Source organism: Sinohyriopsis cumingii, unplaced genomic scaffold (genome assembly GCF_028554795.1).
Source record: "Sinohyriopsis cumingii isolate HCF-2022 unplaced genomic scaffold, ASM2855479v2 utg002917l, whole genome shotgun sequence".
Classification (NCBI taxonomy): Eukaryota; Metazoa; Mollusca; class Bivalvia; order Unionida; family Unionidae; genus Sinohyriopsis; species Sinohyriopsis cumingii.
Window position 1 is genome coordinate 588,985 of NW_028316337.1, and position 20,998 is coordinate 609,982.

At 38.3% G+C, this 20,998-nt stretch overlaps 1 protein-coding gene across 1 annotated transcript in view; it reads left to right on the forward strand.

The window, feature by feature from the left end:
• LOC149769966 (uncharacterized) overlaps positions 1–20,998 on the forward strand; it is a 43,206-nt gene continuing 22,208 nt past the window's right edge. The window contains exons 1-9 of the mRNA XM_089949610.1: positions 1–216; positions 6,222–6,455; positions 6,826–7,020; positions 10,975–11,112; positions 11,878–12,018; positions 18,221–18,361; positions 18,735–18,875; positions 19,360–19,500; positions 19,757–19,897. Coding sequence (XP_089805736.1) covers positions 132–216; positions 6,222–6,455; positions 6,826–7,020; positions 10,975–11,112; positions 11,878–12,018; positions 18,221–18,361; positions 18,735–18,875; positions 19,360–19,500; positions 19,757–19,897 — 1,357 coding nt within the window. The 5' untranslated portion in view covers positions 1–131. The remainder of the gene's footprint in view (positions 217–6,221; positions 6,456–6,825; positions 7,021–10,974; positions 11,113–11,877; positions 12,019–18,220; positions 18,362–18,734; positions 18,876–19,359; positions 19,501–19,756; positions 19,898–20,998) is intronic.

Here is a 20,998-nt window from a genome sequence, read left to right on the forward strand (position 1 = left end):
AATTGTATGCTGTTCGTTACTGTAGCTTCCTATACGAACGCCTGCTAAATAGAGCGTTAATAACGCCACAGTTTTAATTCATTTGTGATTTCTCTGTTGACTGTCACATTTAAAAGACGTCTTCTGCGGAGATGTCACTCTTGCTTTGGATGAAATTTGAAAACAGGATTAAAACCTTGTTTTTTCTTCTGGTTATCAGTAGTCATGGAGTGTCTTGTAAGTATCTGAAATATTTTTTGTTGTTTTTTTGTTTTTGTTTTTGAGGGAGATGGTTATATTTTAATTTAAAACCTACGTCAAACACGTCGGAACAAGACGCAATATACGCAGTTATATATGCACACTATTTTTCACATATGTAATCTGTATTTTGAGATCAGCCCAATGCATCTTGCCGTTCATCAATGTCCTACTGCTTTCGCAAGAGCCGTCACTCAGTTTGAACATTCGTCCAGAGTTGTACAATAAACTTATTTGAAACCATCATTTGAATTATATGCGGTTTAAATTACTTCCGTGTGGTAGGTGGAATAGACCTAAGTTTGTGATTACTCATCTGTATCTAGGATACTATCTGCCAATGTTTCTTTACCTGGATACTTATGATGTGTTAAAGTTCAAACTATAATGTAGTAGTACATACGTTGAGAGAACTGAGACAATACAATTGTATTGCAGTTATACATCCAATATATGGATACAATAACATTAGCTTTCGTTCGAGAAAATGTATTATTACAGCAAGACTTAGTGGTGATATGAAATCAAAATCAATAATCGCTGGGTCACTCATAGTCAATGTATTGCCATATAATAATCATTGGACCACATATAGTTAATGTATTGGTATATAATAATCACTAGGCCACACATATTTAAGGCATTGCCATATAATAATCACTAGGCCACACATATTTAAGGCATTGCCATATAATAATCACTAGGCCACACATATTTAAGGCATTGCCATATAATAATCACTAGGCCACACAGATTTAATATATTACTATAAAATTAATCACTAGGCCACTCATAGTTGATGTAGTACTATATAATAATCATTGGGATTTTCATGGTTAATTTATTACCATATAATAATCACTAGGCTAATTATAGTTAATTTAGTACTATATAATAATCATTGGGATTTTCATGGTTAATTTATTACCATATAATAATCACTTGGCTAATTATAGTTAACTAGTACTATATAATAATCATTGGGATTTTCATGGTTAATTTATTACCATATCATAATCACTAGGCTAATTATAGTTAATTTAGTACTATATAATAATCACTATTGCTGCACTAATTGGTCCCATCAGCTGTTATTTACTCTTCTTTCAGTCCCGAAATAAACAATTATAACTTATTTTCTCTCGATTGTCCTGAAGTGTTGCTAAGAAATAATGAATGATTCTTGCATTCTGTAAAACGCAGAAGCATAGCTTAAAGAGAAAATACAAGTAGTTATTAAAATCAGCTTCTTGGTTCTTGTTTAGGATGAAAATGTAAACAGGGTTTTGATTTAGTTGGTACATGAAGGGTCACTAGCCCCAAGATGTAGAGTTATTACTTTCAAATACAAACTTTGCCAGAAAATGTAACATATCATATCCTGTTTGATTTTGGATATGTCACGTCCACGTTAGTCTTGGTTCATACGGACATTTAGCTACAACAACGATTTTCAAACAAAAATTTGTATAAAAAAGAAGAAAAGGTATATAATTATTAATTGGCTTCTAAATGTGGTAACCGTAGCCGATATATATATATATATATATATATATATATATATATATATATATATATATATATATATATATATATATATATATATATATATATATAGATAGATAGATAGATAGATAGATAGATAGATAGATAGATAGGTAGATAGATAGTCAAATATTCTTGTCTTATTAATAGTTGTTGCCTTCCATTTCCATTTTGTTCGAACTTGGTAAATGATGTAGAATTTGCTTCGACTTTATGCAATTTTTGGTCGTATGAATACAATTCACAAAATGCTTAATAAGACAAAATATTAATTAACACTGCATGCTAAATAAGACAGGAAACTAAATAACATAAAATACGAAATAACAAATAATCTAGAACATTTTGTGACACAATAGTAGCTGCTTGCTGTATAATTGATTTTTTTTTAAAATCATTTTAGTGACAAGTAGTAAAATTTACTAAAAGCTGCTTGGTGAAACACTGTACAGGTTAGTAAGATTGATAAATGTCAGTTATATTGTTTCAGTTTGAAAATACTTAGAGCTAGACAGTGCCCTATCACCTTATTCAAAAAGTGACACGTAAAATTTAAAACATTATGTAAAATGCAAACACCTAAGCGAATTAAATAAATGTAATATAATTAAAACAGCAAACAATTCGTCAATTCCACAAACAGAGGGAAAGGTGCAGTCTTAAATTGAAAACATTGGGAAGAAAGCTTTTCTAAATCGGACATAGCAATAACGATAACTATGGAGAAGCTTACAAACATGCTTATGACGAAGGAATTAATAGTACAGAGAAACAAATGAGATTGTTTGTTTTAGAAAAATGTAAGTCACCGATTCAATTTTAATGATGCATTATGCCATACTATACATCGTAGCGATATGAATGAAACTTGTTAAAACTATGTTAAAAATTCAAACACACACATTATTATGGTTGAGATTCTCCGCAATATTCGCATTTAAGATCATTGATGCTTGCGTATGTTAGTATTAATTTGCTGTCGATGATTAATCGATTTCCCAACGACACTGTTAGAGTAACCACTGATTAATTTTACATCAGCAAAACAAAATTACCAATCTTAGTCACGTTTAACTTACCAGTTCTTGCACTGATCGTGGAATGTTGTGTGTTTTCGAGTACATTTAACCATGATCATAAATGTGGTGATAAACCTGAACTGATAACTCCATCTGATACGAGCACTGGAGAATTAAGAGCGAACAAATACTTTATGTACATTATATTAGACTGGACAACTATCACCAAATGGTAATTTGTCTTAGTGTACCACAGCACCGTTGTTCATCAATCCTGTAACACGACATAAACTAGTTTATTTGAATGGTCCGGGTGGTTCCAGTAAAAGAACACGAGTGATGTACCTGCTTAACGGTACCAACATGACTGTATTGACCCAAAGACTCGTCAAGGATAACCGATCCGTTGACACATAAAAATGAGATAGGTTCTCTCGATAGTGTGGTGATCAGCGGGTCCCAGCACGAATGGGTCAAAAATGTGTGCCGCGGGTCATCGTTTGGGGTGAGATCAGCACGGCACCGAAAAAAAATATTAGAAATGTTTCTTCGTTGGCTGTCACATTACAAAGAAGTGTTCCACTGTTACAGGGTCATCGATGATACACTACGACCTTTAAAAATTAGAATGAGTTTGAAATTTTATAGAGTACGATGCGAAGAAATGAAAGAGGCAATCATCGTTGTGCGACTTTATAATGACCTGGACGCCTGTCGATATTGTAGATATGCATCACGAAAATCGTTCGAGATGAACTTCAGACTGAGATAATTAAACTCCATCAGCAGAAAACATTTGTGTTGACGGTTTTTTTTAGATCCCACGTGTGGCTTCGTTATTTATCGCGGTTATTCCACTGGGTATTCTTGCAACTCTCTGATGGCAATCCACAATTGCTTGATAAAGAGCTTTGCAGCGTGACCACGTGACCTTTACATTAAGCTGTTGCATCAACGACGTTACTGCTCCAATAAGTTATGTACCAGAATGAACATGCAGTAATCGTGACCAGCGCAAATGACATCTTTGATCGATTCACGAAAATGCAGCTGCGATTTCAGTAGCTGTTTTAGTTGATACCGGTTATGCTTCTTTTTATCTGCTTGCATCGTCAAAGATCTTTAGAGCATGTTCATATGTGCGTGATCGCCTTTGTCGATCGCTTACTGTGTCGTGTGGTAAAAACAGAATACCTACCTGATGAACTCCATTAGTAGTGTTATCATCACACCATCCATATTGTATCGTTTTAGGTGGTGGTATATACATTTGCCATATTGCCTGTAGGGTCAACCAATCAACGGCAACATTACGTTTGAGACTCGCTGCATCCACGAGTTTGTTAGTCGTTGATGTAGCTCTCTAGTAACAACCAGGGCTATAATACATTGATTCCACTGTTGATTACTGAGCAATAAATGTGCCCGTAGCTCGACAGAAAGCCTCCGACCAGCAATTTACCATTAATAGCGGACTTCAGAAGGTTCACCAGAGACTCTTTCAGATAGTTATTCTTGATCGATCCAAGAGAATGGATTCATTTAACATCAGCGATATGTCGTTGATGCAGATTGTTTAAAATGTAACATCGTGAATGTATCATGCGCGATCGATATCGTCAACTGGTGCTTCGCCATGATTTGGTACAGTCGGATATCAAGTCCTGTTCCTGAACACATGTAATTATATCCAGGAAGCTGTTTTACATCATGATATTTCGCTCTTGCAGTTCCTTGCAATTTTGCACGCGCCGCTGCCACATTGCTACCTAATGCTTGTGTTATAAACATCTACATTTTTTATGTATCGAGGATTGCTTGTATTTATTCTTCGTCATCACCTCTGTGGGATTATTAGTCCCAGTGATAGTTTTACATTTATGATAATATGAGCTCCTATCGTTATTGTATTACACTTTCATCCAGTGGAAGTGATTGACTTTTCAATGATACGTAGCTTTATTCCGACTAAGTATCATCATGCGCAAACAAATTCAATTCGTGCGATAATTACTGGGCCGTCTGGGCCTGATAACATTCAGCCGTCGCTAAACCAGATAATATGGTGGTTGAAATAGAGAAGAAAAAGACGTTATTTAGTTGCTCCATCCGCAGATAATCAGCGTTGTTAGGATGTTTGCAAAACAATTTTCGCTGCTGTCACTGAAACATGCCACGGAACAAATGATCAGACAGTCTGTTTTATCAGTCAGCAGCTAAGCTCAATCGATCTACAACATTAATGGGAGTATGAACAATCTAGTTATTTACGACTATGTTATGTTACATAAGCAAACAAATCCAGCAAGGATTTTCTCAAGAGGCCGACATAAGAACACACTCGATGTATTAGGTTTCCAATCAATTGATGCTAATACACTGACACACGTTGTCGTGGCAATTTTTTTGTTTGTGTGGTGGCTAGTACGCGGACTCTTGGCATTTGTCGTGGCTATGAGCGAATAATTTTTGCAACGGATCAATCTCAGGTCCGACGCGGTCCTCTCACCCTAGGTACTGCAAAAACACATGAGTATCTTCTCCTCACACGTCACGTGTTATGAATGACACATTGCTATTAATTCAATTTGACAGAGAGGAAGAGATTGAGAGACTGAGATCAGGTAATGTATTGATTTGTCCCTTTGTACATAAGACACAGACGTAGTGTTACGTTCTGCATACACAATGCGTGATGAATCAGAAGAAAGTCCTTTTTACAAGAAAGGAATGTCATTAGTACTCCGTGTGATAAACTGAGACCCGATGACCGTCAAAGTTAGAATGAAAATACCGCAAACTAACAAGGATACGTTATGTGCGTTAAATGAGAAGACGTTCCTGTGTTACTGTCTCGATCAATGTGTGTGTGTGTGATTTAGATTTTTAACTTACCTTTAACATTTATTTCGTCATCTCGCTACGATGTCTACAGTGTGACCGTTTACAGTGATCAATATTTACTAATGAGAGCCTCCATATATGTGACCAGACACAAATGCACATCTTATATCCTAAAAATAACAGGTAAAACAGTCATGGGAATTCGTAGCCTCGCTAATTAAACCAACCTCAGTATATCCCAGTATCTTATATACGTTATTCACATCATCTTCATTATATTCCTTCTATACATTTTACCACTAACTAAATATTCTGAACATGAACTACTGACCAATGAACGTCGGTTGCCTCACGCATCTTCATATTGTTACGGCGAAAGGCAATGTTTGGATGCAATAAAATGACGTTTTGTTTTTCGTAAATCAGCGTGTATTCGTACCACATGTGTGTTCAGTCCAGGCTTGATTTAGTGTCAGCATTGCCACTTAATAGGATATAGTCCCCTTGCTTGGAAGACTTATGTCCTTTAATTCGATAGACAAAATAAGAATTATATTCTTATCATTTTCGAAGGTTGGCGAAACTTCGCTTTGAATAAATTCGCGTATCAGTCGTCAACAATCTACTTTAACGGCTTTAACTGGACGGCTGAAAATGCTGTTGATGGAAATAATGATGGATCCAGCCCTGATAATTCCAGTACATGTAGTGCAACTAATGTTTCCCTAGGAAACCATACTTGGGAGGTTGATATCGGATTCCAGATCATGGTGAAGAACATAACTGTTTACGGAAGAACAGATGGAGGTACGTATATACGTAAGTAATTACGTACATAGGTATTTAGGTAGGTACTAATGCTATCCTTTTACACAATCAATTAAACCTTTAAATTTTAGAATGTCAGAAAACAATAAAGAAATGCTATTTAAGGTCTTCACTTAAAAAATATAGAGTTACAACTTACTTGTGATCGCTTCCTGTATTTTCATCAGCGTTATCTAGATCTCTGACTGTTTTATCTATATATGGTGAATGTATTAAATGGTACACGTAGGAAATACAAAGGGTTTAGCTATAGTAGTATCATCGTACTGGTGAATTCGAAAATTCCTATGTTTCTGAAAATATTTTGTTGTTTTGTTTCATGTCATTTTAATTTTTGCTTTCATCCTAGTTGATCAACTATCAGGTTTTCAAGTATTCGTTGGAAATAACTCAAGCCCCTGGAGATTCAATCAACCATTAACAGCACAAAATTCGTCAAATTTTACAACCGTGTTTTCATCTATCGACGTTCCTGCCCGCTTTGTGTCAGTTGCAAGACTTAACAGAACCTTACTGACCCTGTGTGAAGTCACCGTTGAGGGTGGTAAGATATGTTTTACACTAGTCTTCATATAATTATCGCTTTAATGGAAATTATGTGAAAAATACAGCATGATCCAAAATGTAGTCAAGGACTGTGAAACATCAATGATCACTCCTTAATCCATAGTGATTGTATTAGGTTATTATTACTAAGTGAAGCCACTTATTGGATTCGTAAAGTCATTAAAAGTGACGCTTCAAAATTTGAGAATGAACAATATCATCAGAGATCATTTTGTTCTAGAACCAATTACATTGTATTTTATTATTTTCTCATTAATTCTATAGTTGAGAGAGTCGGAAAATTAAAAAGCAACATGAGCGATAATATTCGATTAAACTGACTGTTTTCACTTATCCGAAACATTTTAATATTTCTAGTAAAATCAGCAATAGAGAAAACAATTATTGATCTTGCCGAAACTTAGTTCTGTAATGTTAAATAAAATAACGATGTATAGAGTGAAAAAGACGTAGGCAGAATGTCCAGAAATACACAGTAATCATATGATGAAAGGGTAACATGTTTATCGAGCATTGTAAGTTGTCGGATCATTTTTCTGTATCGTTTGTGTGATCCTTCATAGCAAAAGAGAGCTTTTGGAAGCAAGAACCAGGCTTGGGGGCTCAAACATGGCTCGTCTGTCTCACGTGGGCACTACTAATTGGTTGCCGGTATATAATGGAATGAGATTCATTGACCTCAGAAAGAAACTCACCCGGTTAACTCAGTTGGTGAATGCTTCTGATTATCTTCTAGTTCACTGGTGATAATAACCTGGGTTATTGCATGTGGGTGATTGATGTTAATACACTGTTGTGGTAATGACCTAGGATTATTACATGTGGGTGAATTGATGCTAATACACTGTTGTGGTAATGACCTAGGATTATTACATGTGGGTGAATTGATGCTAATACACTGTTGTGGTAATGACCTAGGATTATTACATGTGGGTGAATTGATGCTAATACACTGTTGTGGTAACGACCTAGGGTTATTGCATATGGGTGAATTGATGCTAATACACTGTTGTGGTAATGACCTAGGATTATTACATGTGGGTGAATTGATGCTAATACACTGTTGTGGTAATGACCTAGGTTTATTACATGTGGGTGAATTGATGCTAATACACTGTTGTGGTAACGACCTAGGGTTATTACATATGGGCGAATTGATGCTAATACACTGTTGTGGTAATGACCTAGGGTTATTGTATATGGGTGAATTGATGCTAATACACTGTTGTGGTAACGACCTAGGGTTATTGCATATTGGTGAATTGATGCTAATACACTGTTGTGGTAATGACCTAGGATTATTACATGTGGGTGAACTGATGCTAATACACTGTTGTGGTAACGACCTTGGGTTATTACATATGGGTGATTTGACGCTAATAGACTGGTGGTAATGCCTTTTGATTAATACTTGTTGTTGAATTGACGCCAATATACTGGTGGTAATGTCATAGGGTTATTACATGTCTAGCAGTCACACGAATAGACTGGTGTCATTGACCTTTGATTAATGCATGTGGGTGAATTGAGGCTAATAGACTGCGATGATAATGACCTTTGCTTATTGCATGAGTGTTAATCGACGAAACTGGACTGGTGGAATGTCCATCAGTTATTACATGTAGGTAAATTGACCCTAATAAACTTTGATTGAACAGTTTACTTGCTAGGAGGGGGTAGTGTTAAAGACTAGTCGACCTGGTGTCAGGATAATGTGACTGGGTGGGTCATCATGCTACATGTCTGCGGTATGATGCCGCAGTGCTAGACATAACTGAAAACTGCCACACCACAGACATCGTAGCGATATGACTGAATTGTTTTTAAAGCTACGTTAAAATCCAAAACCTCTCTCTCTCTCACTCTCCCCTCTCTCTCTCTCTCTCTCTCACACACACACACACACACACACACTGTGATTGTAATGAGCTGGCTGACGCTAATACACTGTGATGACTGATGGTAATGACCTTTGATTGTTACATGTGGTTGACTTGAAGCTAATATACTGTGATCGTAATGACGTTCGATTGTTACATGCGTTTGACTTGACGCTAAGAAACTCGGGTGGTAATGACTAATGGATATTAAACGTGGGTTAAGTGACATTAATAAATTGAAAGCATCTTAAAAGTTTCGCCTTAAACATTCACCAAAACTGGTCTCAAATTCCAACAATAGTATATTCACTGAAAAGGTAGACTTTAATGTAGGTGCGTTTATTCTTTTATTTTCTTTCTTTCATTTCTTTTTGGCTGTTATTTTTTGGTCAGATATAGCGATATAAAAAGAAATCCATATTCTATATGTTAAACATAGCTCATTTACCAAGAACTGGAAACACAGTCTTCATCCAATACTATTCAAGGGGATTTGGAATTCATAAAAGCAAAGTAAATTCTGCATACCATAGTTAAAGCTTACATCAGGCAAAAATTGGACAAACCAGTCAACACATATCTTAATGCATGAATCATTGTCAATCAATCTTTTTCATCACATGTTGCTGCACATTTTAACGACAGTTCCCATACTTCGCGAGATTTGTTCATTTCAATTTATATAGTTGTTTCTCAGATGAAACGTCAGTTAAAGGAAATGTATTGGATTCACCTGCTTAATACGGCATATCCAAAAGGTCAAAATTTCAAAACTCTGTACGACATTCATTATTGTTTTAATATAATGCATTATGCTATTTTATTCTATGTTTAGGATTGGTATTTGAATTACATTCTTTTACACAATGATTTAAGAATATTTTATATTATTCCTATTTATAGAATAACTTAAATAGTGAAAGTGATAAATTAATATCATAAAAATAAGTTTACTGATTAATTTAAAAAATAAAGCATTATGAAATGAATTTTCAATAATCATAGTTTAATTATTTATACAATACTTATTATTTATATTATTGATAGTATTGGGGCCCCGAGTGATCTAAAGCGCTCACCGTTACGGATCACTGCCATGTCACCTCTAATGCCATGTCGCCTCAGTCTGCGTGGGTTCGAGTATCGGATTCGGCCAATGTGGTTATGTGAGAAAGATTGCCAGTAGCGTATGGTGGCTTGGTGGTTCTTTCCGGGATTTTCCCGGGTTCTTCCTCCAACATTTATACTAGCCGCCATGTATAGCATATACTGTGCTGAAAAATGGCATTAAACCGTACAACAACAACATTACAAGTATTATACAGATCACAATTTTTATTATATAATCTGAATTCTGAGCGAACATGGAAACTCTTCAACAATAGATCAAGGTAACGTATATTAAAAATAATACATCACACATAATAAAAATATTTATAAAACAGGTTATCTCTATTAATTCAAAAATGTGATATATATATATATATATATATATATATATATATATATATATATATATATATATATATATATATATATATATATATACATATATATATATATATATATATATATATATATATATATATATATATATATATATATATATATATATATATATATATATATATATATAATGTATGCTGTATTAGTAATTTTGTTAAAAAAATCAAATATAAAAAACGCATGAAAAACTAGTAGTAGCTTAAACCTTGGATTAGGATCCGATCATGAAGCACCGGGTTATGTTGTCTCTCGACCTATTCTTCTGGACACTAGTAAAATGGAAGCCATGATTTTGCTTAAGGAAGCCAGGTTCTCGCTCAGATCAGCACAATAATTAGCGTGTTGCCGCCCTTAGGAAGGTTATGAGAGATGAAGCTACTCTTGCAAAACAAAGAACAATATTGACCTAAGATGATATTCAGTTCCACTCTTCTATACACTCTACAAAATAACATTTACAACTGACACAAATGCAAGCCTAATTAATTCGTTATGTCAATTATATTACTCTGATACACGGCGTTTACCTTCTGTTAAATTGCAAGAATGTCTTGATGGAGTTTACTCTGAGTTCTGTAACCTGACATGCGGAAGATGCAATCAAAGCCGACCATGTGACAAGGATACTGGAGCCTGTCTTCATGGTTGTGACAGGGGATGGAAGGGACCACGATGTGATGCAGGTTAGACAACTTGGATTTAGCGCTTTTAACGTTTATATTGTCAAAGAATACCCTATCAAAATATATTTTAATGTTAAATTATATATGCTTAAAATCGGTAAAACAACTACAAAAGTATGTATGTAATATATGCATGTATATAAAAGGTTTTGCCACACATCAGTACAATCATAGCTATCTAGTGCCGATTAATGTTATGCAGTCAAATGGCAAAATTACCAAAACAGATAAAGATCTTGAGAAGAAAAAAATCTCTAAGACAAACGATCCAAACGGCTTAAGAACGTATTGCATATAAAAGATAAAGGTATATAGCGTAAATTCTTTGAGAATTGATCAAACATTCTATGAAGATCGTATTCTATAAGGAGATGAAAGCATTTTTTTTGGTGACAAAGAAAATTCAAGAAATATCTAAATCGAGTTGACATTAAAAACTATATTTTGAGGTTAATTTATTTGCCATCATTTAAAATTACACAAACTTATATAACATCGTATCGCCATCACACAACAAAGAGCACAGCTCTTACCATGGAAAACTAGTCACAAATTAATGTTTCATCACTCAAAATTAGCTAACAAGTAGATTAGATGAAATCTTAACTTTTACACTTTGTTGAACCCCTTTTCTCAAAGTGTGTCATTGATGTCTTCCGGATGAAAAGAGCATAGTCGACCTGAGGTATTTATTGATGTTATATGCTAACATGAATATTTCTATTCGTAACACAAGATAATACAAAATACGTAATTGTCTTCCAGACTGCGAGAAGGGAACGTACGATTCTGGCTGTCGAGAAACTTGTGGTCGCTGCCTTAATGGCAATACAAGTTGTTCTACAATAGATGGGCATTGCTCTGATGGATGTCAGGAAGGATGGAAGGGAGAAAAGTGCAAAATAGGTTTTTGTGTACTATTTGTGGAGAAATAATTATATTATAACCTACATTTTAAATGCACAAACCTTGAACAGTGTTTATTTTTCTCCACTTAGACACCCTGTCTGTTTGTTTATTTCATTAAGGAAATATTTATTATCTAAAAGTATTTGGCAGTTTGAATGTGGATTCCTTGGAGACCTCCTTGGCATCCGTCCGTCTACGAGAGACGATGGCATAGCTCCAAAGTACGCTTTTGCTTATCCTTCTTTTTAGCTCTCTTTTCAGCTTGCTTTATTCTTCTCTTTTCCTCTGCGTTTTGAACTCCCTGCCTGACAGCTAGACGCCAGCTGGAACGGTTGTTTGCACAGCTCTCCCAGTCGTTGACATTGATGTTTGCTGTCTTCATATCCTTCTTGCAAACATCTTTGTAGCGCAGATGTGGTCGTCCAGTTGGTCGTGCACCTTCTGCTAACTCCCCATATAACAGGTCCTTGGGAATGCGACCTGGGTCCATTCTCTTGACATGGCCGAGCCAGCGAAGGCGCCTCTCGCTGAGTATGGAGAACATGCTGTTCATGTTGGCGCGTTCTAGAACCTCTGTGTTGGGTACTTTGTCCTGCCACTGGATGTGCAGAATGCGCCGCAGACATCTCAGGTGGAAGCTGTTGAGTTTCCTCTCGTGTCTTGCATAGGTGGTCCATGTTTCGCTGCTGTAGAGAAGTGAGCTGAGCACGCACGCTTGGTAGACACGCAGTTTGGTCTTCTCTGTGAGGTTGGGGTTGTTCCAGACCCTCTGGTTAAGTCTGGCCATCACTGCTGCTGCCTTGGCAATCCTGCCGCCCACCTCAGAATCAATGGAGAGTGAGCTGGAGATGTTAGACCCGAGGTATGTGAAGTTCTCGACAACTTCCAAATTGTACCCATCGATGGAGACAGAGGGAGGGGAGTCTGTGTCCTGTGCCATGACATTTGTTTTCTTCAAACTGATGGTCAGTCCAAATTCCTTACATGCATGGGAGAGGCAGCATACCAGCTGCTGAAGTCCATCTTCCGTGTGTGATGTCAAGGCTGCATCGTCGGCAAAGAGCAATTCACGGATGAGTACCTCTGTGACTTTAGTCTTAGCACGGAGACGGGCGATGTTGAACAGCTTGCCGTCAGCCCTGGTATGGATGTACACTCCCTCGCTGCAGTCCTTGAATGCGTACTGGAGAAGCATGGAGAAGAAGATGGCAAAGAGCGTCGGTGCAAGGACACAGCCTTGTTTGACTCCGCTAAAGACTGGGAATGCTTCAGATGTTGCGCCATTGATGTACACTGTGCTGTGCATGTTCTCGTGGAACGACATAATGACAGCAAGCAGACGTGGGGGGCAGCCGATCTTCTGCAGGAGTCTGAAGAGTCCACTCCGACTAACCATGTCAAACGCCTTAGTCAGGTCTATGAAGGCAATGTAGAGGGGCATCCGCTGCTCGCGACACTTCTCCTGCAGCTGACGTAGTGAGAAGATCATGTCTACAGTTGACCTGCCGGCTCGAAATCCACACTGGGATTCTGGGTATACGCGGGAGGCTAGGATCTGCAAGCGTGCCAAGGCAACACGGGCGAAGGCCTTTCCGACGATGCTGAGGAGGGAGATGCCCCGATAGTTGTTGCAGTCACTACGGTCTCCTTTGTGTTTGTACAAAGTGACGATGTTGGCGTCACGCATGTCCTGTGGGATGTATCCCTGTTCCCAGCAAAGGCAGAAGAGTGTGTGTAGGGACTGGAGCAGTGCTGGTTTTCCGCTCTTGAGGACTTCAGGCGGAATGCCGTCGCTTCCAGGAGCCTTCCCACAGGCAAGGCAATCGATGGCTTTTCCGAGCTCTTCCAGGGTGGGCTGTGTGTCTAGCTCCTCCATGACAGGCAGGTCTGGAATGGCGTCCAGGGCAGTTCCAGTGACATTGTTTTGGGTTGCATATAGCTCGAGATAGTGCTCAACCAATCGCTGCAGTTGTTTCCCCTGGTCTGTGATGACTTCGCCCGTCTTGGACTTGAGGGGGGCGGTCTTGTAGCTGGGGGGGCCTGTCGCCTTTTTGATACCCTCATACATTCCTCTTGTATCCCCGGTGTCAGCAGCTGTCTGTATACTGTTGCAAAGGTTCAGCCAGTAGGTGTTGGCACAGCGGCGGGCGGTCTTCTGGGCGTTATTCCTTGCAATCCTGAGGGCTTGTAGTGTTCTGGGGCTAGGTGCAGCCTTGTATGCCAGGAGGGCTTTCCTCTTTGCCTCAGTCACGGGCTCCATCTCCTCCCAGTTTGCCTCATACCAGTCGACATTCTTTCGCTCCCTCTTCCCGTAAGCTGTGATGGCTGAATTGTACACAGAGTCACGGATATGGGACCACTTGGAAGCGATGGTGTCATCAGGTGTCACTTTGGTGAGGGCTTCCTTCAGTTTTCTGATGAACTGCTGTGTTTTCTCTGGGTTGCTTGCACAGCAGGTGTTGATACGTGGGTGACCCTTCTTCTTGGTGTGGTGCAGCTTCTTGGGTAATATTCGCACCTTGCTGGCCACGAGGGAATGGTCCGTGTCACAATCGGCACAGTGGTAGCTGCGGGTAAGGAGGACACTGGCCAGTTCTGCACGCCTGGTGATGACGAGGTCTAGCTGGTGCCAGTGGCGTGAACGTGGGTGTCTCCATGACACCTGGTGGATCTCCTTGCATTTGAAGAAAGTGTTTGTCACACATAGGCTGTGGGAGCAGCACATCTCCAGCAGTCGCTGACCATTCTCGTTGATTTTGCCCCTTCCGTAAAAGCCGAGACAGGTGGACCAGGCCTCATGGTCAGCTCCCACTCTAGCATTGAAGTCTCCTAGTAAGTAAAGACTTTCATTGTTGGGGATACTGGATATTGCCTGATCCAGAGCCTCATAAAACTTGTCTTTCTCCTCGTAGGTGGAGTTGAGGGTTGGGGCGTACACACTGAAGATGTTGACCGGGCCTAAGGATGTTGACAGCCGGAGTGCAAGGATTCTCTCAGTACCTGATGATGGAGGTTCAATGAAGGCGATTAGCGTGTTCTTGACGGCAAAGCCTACATCATGCTGCCTAGGTTCATCCAAGGGCTTCCCCTGCCAAAAGAATGTGTAATTGGCTTCCCTGATGGTGCCGCTGTCAGCCAGTCGGGTCTCCTGGAGGCAGGCAATGTCGATGTTCAGTCGGGAGAGTTCTCTGTCAATGACGGCAGTCTTCCGTGCATCGTCGATCTGCTGTAGGTCAGTGGTCAATCCAGGACACATGGTCCTGATGTTCCAGGTTGCAAAACGAAGAGTTGGAGTCTTTTTGTTTCTTCTTTTAGTCTTTCCTGGTGCAGAGTTTTGTGGCCCACTTGTCGAGATGGTTCTCTAAGCTCCACGCACCCAGTGAAGCAGGCAGGCCATGGCGGGCAGCACCTTACTGACTGGGGGCTGCCCAGCTTGAGGCGGGCGGTAGCTGTCCAGTGAGACCTGATGATCTCACCCACCGTCAGAAGTAACCCCTGGCGCCAAGCTCTACGCCAATCGAGCTTTGACTTAGAACCGGTAAACTGCTACTTCTCGTGTTGTGCCGACGCCGTACGACGACGCTGAAGTGTCCTCTCCAGTGGAGCTATGAAGCCTGGGCAGGGTGGTATGGAGAATCAGCTGTTGCCCATGCAGCAGATCCCCCCTCTCCACGCAGCTGGTGTGCCCAAGGGAACGACGAATGCCGATACAGCTTGGCACCAACGGCGTCGCAGGAGTTGCCGGAATGACGTTGAAGTCAATGTCATACCGCCTTAGGGACTCCATCTCCGGATTTTCTGTCGGGGTTTACTCCCTTAGCCTTTCCCATGAGTGGGTATAGCCACAAGGCAGCAGAGGTTTGGAATCGGAGTTTTCCTTCTCCTAGATGAGCTACCATCCAAGGTTTACGAGTCCCATCTACCCGAAGCAACTGGTTTTAAGGCGCCAGTGGGCCGCCTTCACCCCTTCTCCTGTTAGTAGAAAACATGGTCTGCCGGGCTTCAAATCTAAGCCACTCGCGAAGGCCAGGAGCTGGATTTTAGTTGACAGAGGCAGTAAGAGACGCAGGCCGTATGGGGCATTTTGGAGGATTGGGGCGCTTGTCTCCCACTCCCACCCCGGGCAATGTCAACCTTAGACCACAATGTGGATTAAACGAATGATAATAAGATTTAAGTGCAGAAACATTTGGAAAAAGTAAATAGTTAACGTAGCATTGCATCGATTGGTAAATTAAATGGAGATTGGAGCCTCAGTCTATCAAACCCTGGAGGTAGGTGTAAGTGTAACAGATAAATCATGGCCGGAGTAATGATTAATCCTATAAAGTGTGACTAGGGCAGTACTTGATTTGGTACTTAATCCCATAAAGTGTGACTAGGACAGTTAATTGTTCTCGTACATAATCCTATAAAGTGTGACTATGGCAGTTAATTGTTCTCGTACTTAATCCCATAAAGTGTGACTAGGGCAATTAATTGTTCTCGTACTTAATCCAATAAAGTGTGACTAGGGCAGTTGATTGTTTGGTACTTAATCATATAAAGTGTGACTAGGGCAGTTAATTGTTCTGGTACTTAATGTCATAATGTGTGACTAGGGCAGTTATTTGTTCTGGTACTTAATTCTCTAAAGTTTGACTAGGGAAGTTAATTGTTCTGGTACTTAATATCATAAAGTGTGACTAGGGCAGTACTTAATGCCATAAAGTGTGACTAGGGCAGTACTGAATTAGAGAAAGCGTGACTAGGAACGTTAATTGTTCTGGTACTTAATATCATAAAGTGTGACTAAGGCAGTACTTAATGTCATAAAGTGTGACTAAGGCAGTACTTAATGCCATAAAGTGTGCTTAGAGCAGTACTTAATTAGATAAAGTTCGACTAGGGCAGTTCATTGTTCTGGTACTTAATGTCATAAAGTGTGACTAGGGTAGTTAATTCTTCTGGTACTTAATGTATAAAGTGCGACTAGGGTAGTTAATTATTCTGGTTCATGATGCCATAAAGTGTGAATAGCCAGTTAATTATTCTGGTACTTAATGCCATAAAGTGTGACTAGGGCAGTACTTAATGAAAAAGAGTGTGACTAGGGCAGTACCTAATCCCATAAAGTGTGACTAGGGCAGTTAATTGTTCTGGTACTTTACACAAATAAATCGATAATGAAACCAGTGTCCCCATTACAATGACGTAGTAACAGTTTCAGCCTGACTGGAAGTGTTTGAAAAACATTAAGTTAGATAATTATGAGTGTTGTAATACTGATATGAATGTCACAAACACCCGTTACATCGCATCTATGCTGATATGCGTATCACAAACAGCCTTTACATCACGTTATTACCGATGTGAATGTCACAAGCACTCCTTATATCATATAAATGCTGATATGAATGTCACAAGCACCCTTTACATCGCATCTATGCTAATATGACTGTCACAAGAACCCTTTACATCGCATCTATGCTGATATGCGCATCACAAACTGCCTTTACATCACGTATTACTGATATGAATGTCACAAGCACCGCTTACATCGCATCTATGCTTATGTGAATGTCACAAGCACCCCTTGCACCATATCAGTGCTGATATGAATGTCACAAGCACCCTTTACATCGCATATATGCTGATATCCGTAACACAAACACCCTTTACATCACGCCAATACTGATATGAATGTCACAAGCACACCTTACATTACATAAACGCTGAAACGAGTATCACAAACACCCTTTACATCACGTTAATACTGGTATGAATGTCACAAGCATCCCTTACATTACATAAATGCTGACACGAGTATCACAAACACCCTTTACATCACGTTAATACTGATATGAATGTCACAAGCATCCCTTACATTACATGAATGCTGACACGAGTATCACAAACACCCTTTACATCACGTTAATACTGATATGAATGTCACAGGCACCTCTTGCATTACATCAATACTGATATGAATCTCACAAACACCCTTTACATCACGTTAATACTGATATGAATGTCGCAAGCACCCCTTACATTACATAAATGCTGACACGATTATCACAAACACCCTTTACATCACGTTAATACTGATATGAATGTCACAGGCACCTCTTACATTACATCAATACTGATATGAATGTCACAAACACTCTTTACATCACGTTAATACTGTTGATATGAATATCACAAGCATCCCTTACAGAGTGTGAACGAGGGACATACGGCAGAGGATGTGTGGAAACATGTGGTTATTGTCTCAATGGTAATAATAGCTGCTCAACAATAGACGGACATTGTATGAATAGCTGTCTTGGAGGGTGGAGAGGAGAAACGTGCAAAAAAGGTAATTCGAGTTCTAGCAATACTACTACTTATAATAATGATAGTCCTCCTCCTCCTCCTCCTCCTCGTCCTCCTCCTCATCATCATCAGAAGAAGGAGGAGAAGAAGAAGAAGACAAAGAAGAAGGACCACTGAACTACATATAAAATCAATGTTTATCAGGACATTTCCAGGGGACTTTAAATCTAGAAAGATATACATTTAAAACTCTTCCAATAGTAACAATGTCACGAATTGCTTTCCAAGCATCACGAGATGATAAAACATAAATTATCCTGCTTTTTCAGACCACGTCACTGTTTCGACTTAAATTTTGAACCCACTAAATCCTAGAAGATATATTTGCTGTTGGATCGTGTGATTTATTTTGTCAGATTGCGAAAATGGGACGTACGGCCCTGGATGTCAGGACACATGTGGTAAATGCCTCAACGGTAACAGCAGTTGTTCAAAATTGGACGGATATTGTGTTCAGGGATGTGAGGCGGGATGGCAAGGCGCAACGTGTAAAATAGGTATCTTGACTTACATGATGAATGCTCAATATTTCTTGATGATGAAGATAATAATAGGCAACATTTCAGCACACACAGGGAACCCGTCACTCCGTTTCTTCATATTCTGTATCCAATTTTTATTAACAATTTACATAGTGTAATGACAACAACTCAGTATCATGTATTCTTGTTTTGACAATTGTGGTAAATATTGTTTTAAAACAAATTGAAAATTAATATATATATATATATATATATATATATATATATATATATATATATATATATATATATATATATATATATACAACTAATTAGATGTTTGACTTGATAGTATAATGTATTAACCAGATAGCATCCATCATGATGATGCGAACGTGCTTGTACGAATAAAGAATGAACACAAACGTATATTCTAATTAATTTACACATATATTTCTACATATAAAAGGGCACATGCAACTATTCACTTTTTCATATTTTAAAATACAATTATCTTTAGGATGCGAGCAGGGAAGATATGGTCTCGGATGTGTGGAAACATGTGGTAGCTGTCTCAACGATAACAACAGTTGCTCAAGCACAGACGGACATTGCACAGATGGTTGTCAAGCAGGATGGCGTGGTGAAACGTGCAAAATAGGTCTGAGAAAAACCAACAGTTATGTTTCAAAAATTCATAATCAAAGCAAAAAAAATATATATAAAACAAAAATAAAAATAAAAACATCACATGCTCTCGATATTAAACTATTAACTTGATATTTCCTATCGGCCTTATGGTTAGTCTATATTATGTTTATACCTCTATGGGTACCTGATTATTTGTTGTGAATAAGTAACTTGTCTTAATTTAAGTTTGATATTCTGAAAATAAAGAAAACCTATATCCTTTCCAGAGTGTGATCACGGAACGTTCGGCCGTGGATGTCAAGACAAGTGTGGTAATTGCATTAACGACAGTAATAGTTGCTCAGTTAAAGATGGAACCTGCTTATATGGCTGCCTAGATGGATGGCTGGGAGAAACGTGTAAAATCGGTATGGCAAACTTTGTATTATATCACGACGACAGTCCTTATGATTTGCATGTGTATAATATTACATAGGATTCAAACTTGACTTGAACGCTTAAAGCGCAATCAAAATACTACATTGCTAGTGATAAACAACATTTTAACCCATGCTTTTCTTGTTTTATTAGTTAATCTGAGTGGAGTCGGAATATCATATGGTCAGGTATAATGTCCCTTGTTTTCACTAAGTCATAGTTCTATTGAAAACACGATAAGAATGAAATAAAAGTATTGTCAGAAATTTTTGAAACAGTCAAGCAGATTTATTTCTCTCAGACTATTTAATATACAATGTATCAGGAAACGTAAACTAAATATTCAAAATTAGACAGTTACATTTAAATTAACATAACACAAATATAAAGAAATTCTGCCTATAAAATACATAAATTATATTCAGATTTCAGTATGAAATATATACATCTTTATGGCTTCTTTCTCAAATGCATTCAAACTCATCTGGGACACGCCAGATAAAAAGAAATTTCCACAATTTTGACATTTTTGGGGTGATCATTTTGATAAATGTAAGATATTTGGGTTATTATGATGTTACATATTTTCTGTTCAGAAGATGATAACATTCGTCTCTTACGTCACCTCAATAAAAATGACAAAGACACAAATGGTAAAGAGAATCTCCATTATTACTAAGGTATCAGAATTTAAATATGACATGGTTTTGGATCAAGCTTACGACGTTTTTCATTAACTTTAGATGACAATTTGAGTTAGTCTAACTATTTATAGCTAATGGTCCTTAGCGCTTGATAAGATACCGTATCAATTGAACTTTATGGCATCATTTTGAATGTGTTCTTTAACTATTTCCATCTTCTGATTTGTTTTTCGATATATTTTCGCGAATAATGTTCGGTAGTAATATCGGAATATAAAAATCTTTTCATGCACTTTACAAATACGGCATGTTAAAACCATTTAGTAAATTCAGGCTACACTTTCTTACAATACCGAGTCAGATAGACAGACATACAGATATACAGACTGTTAGACATAAGAAATGCAACAAAATGGATACATAGATAGAAACCTTCATACGTACCCA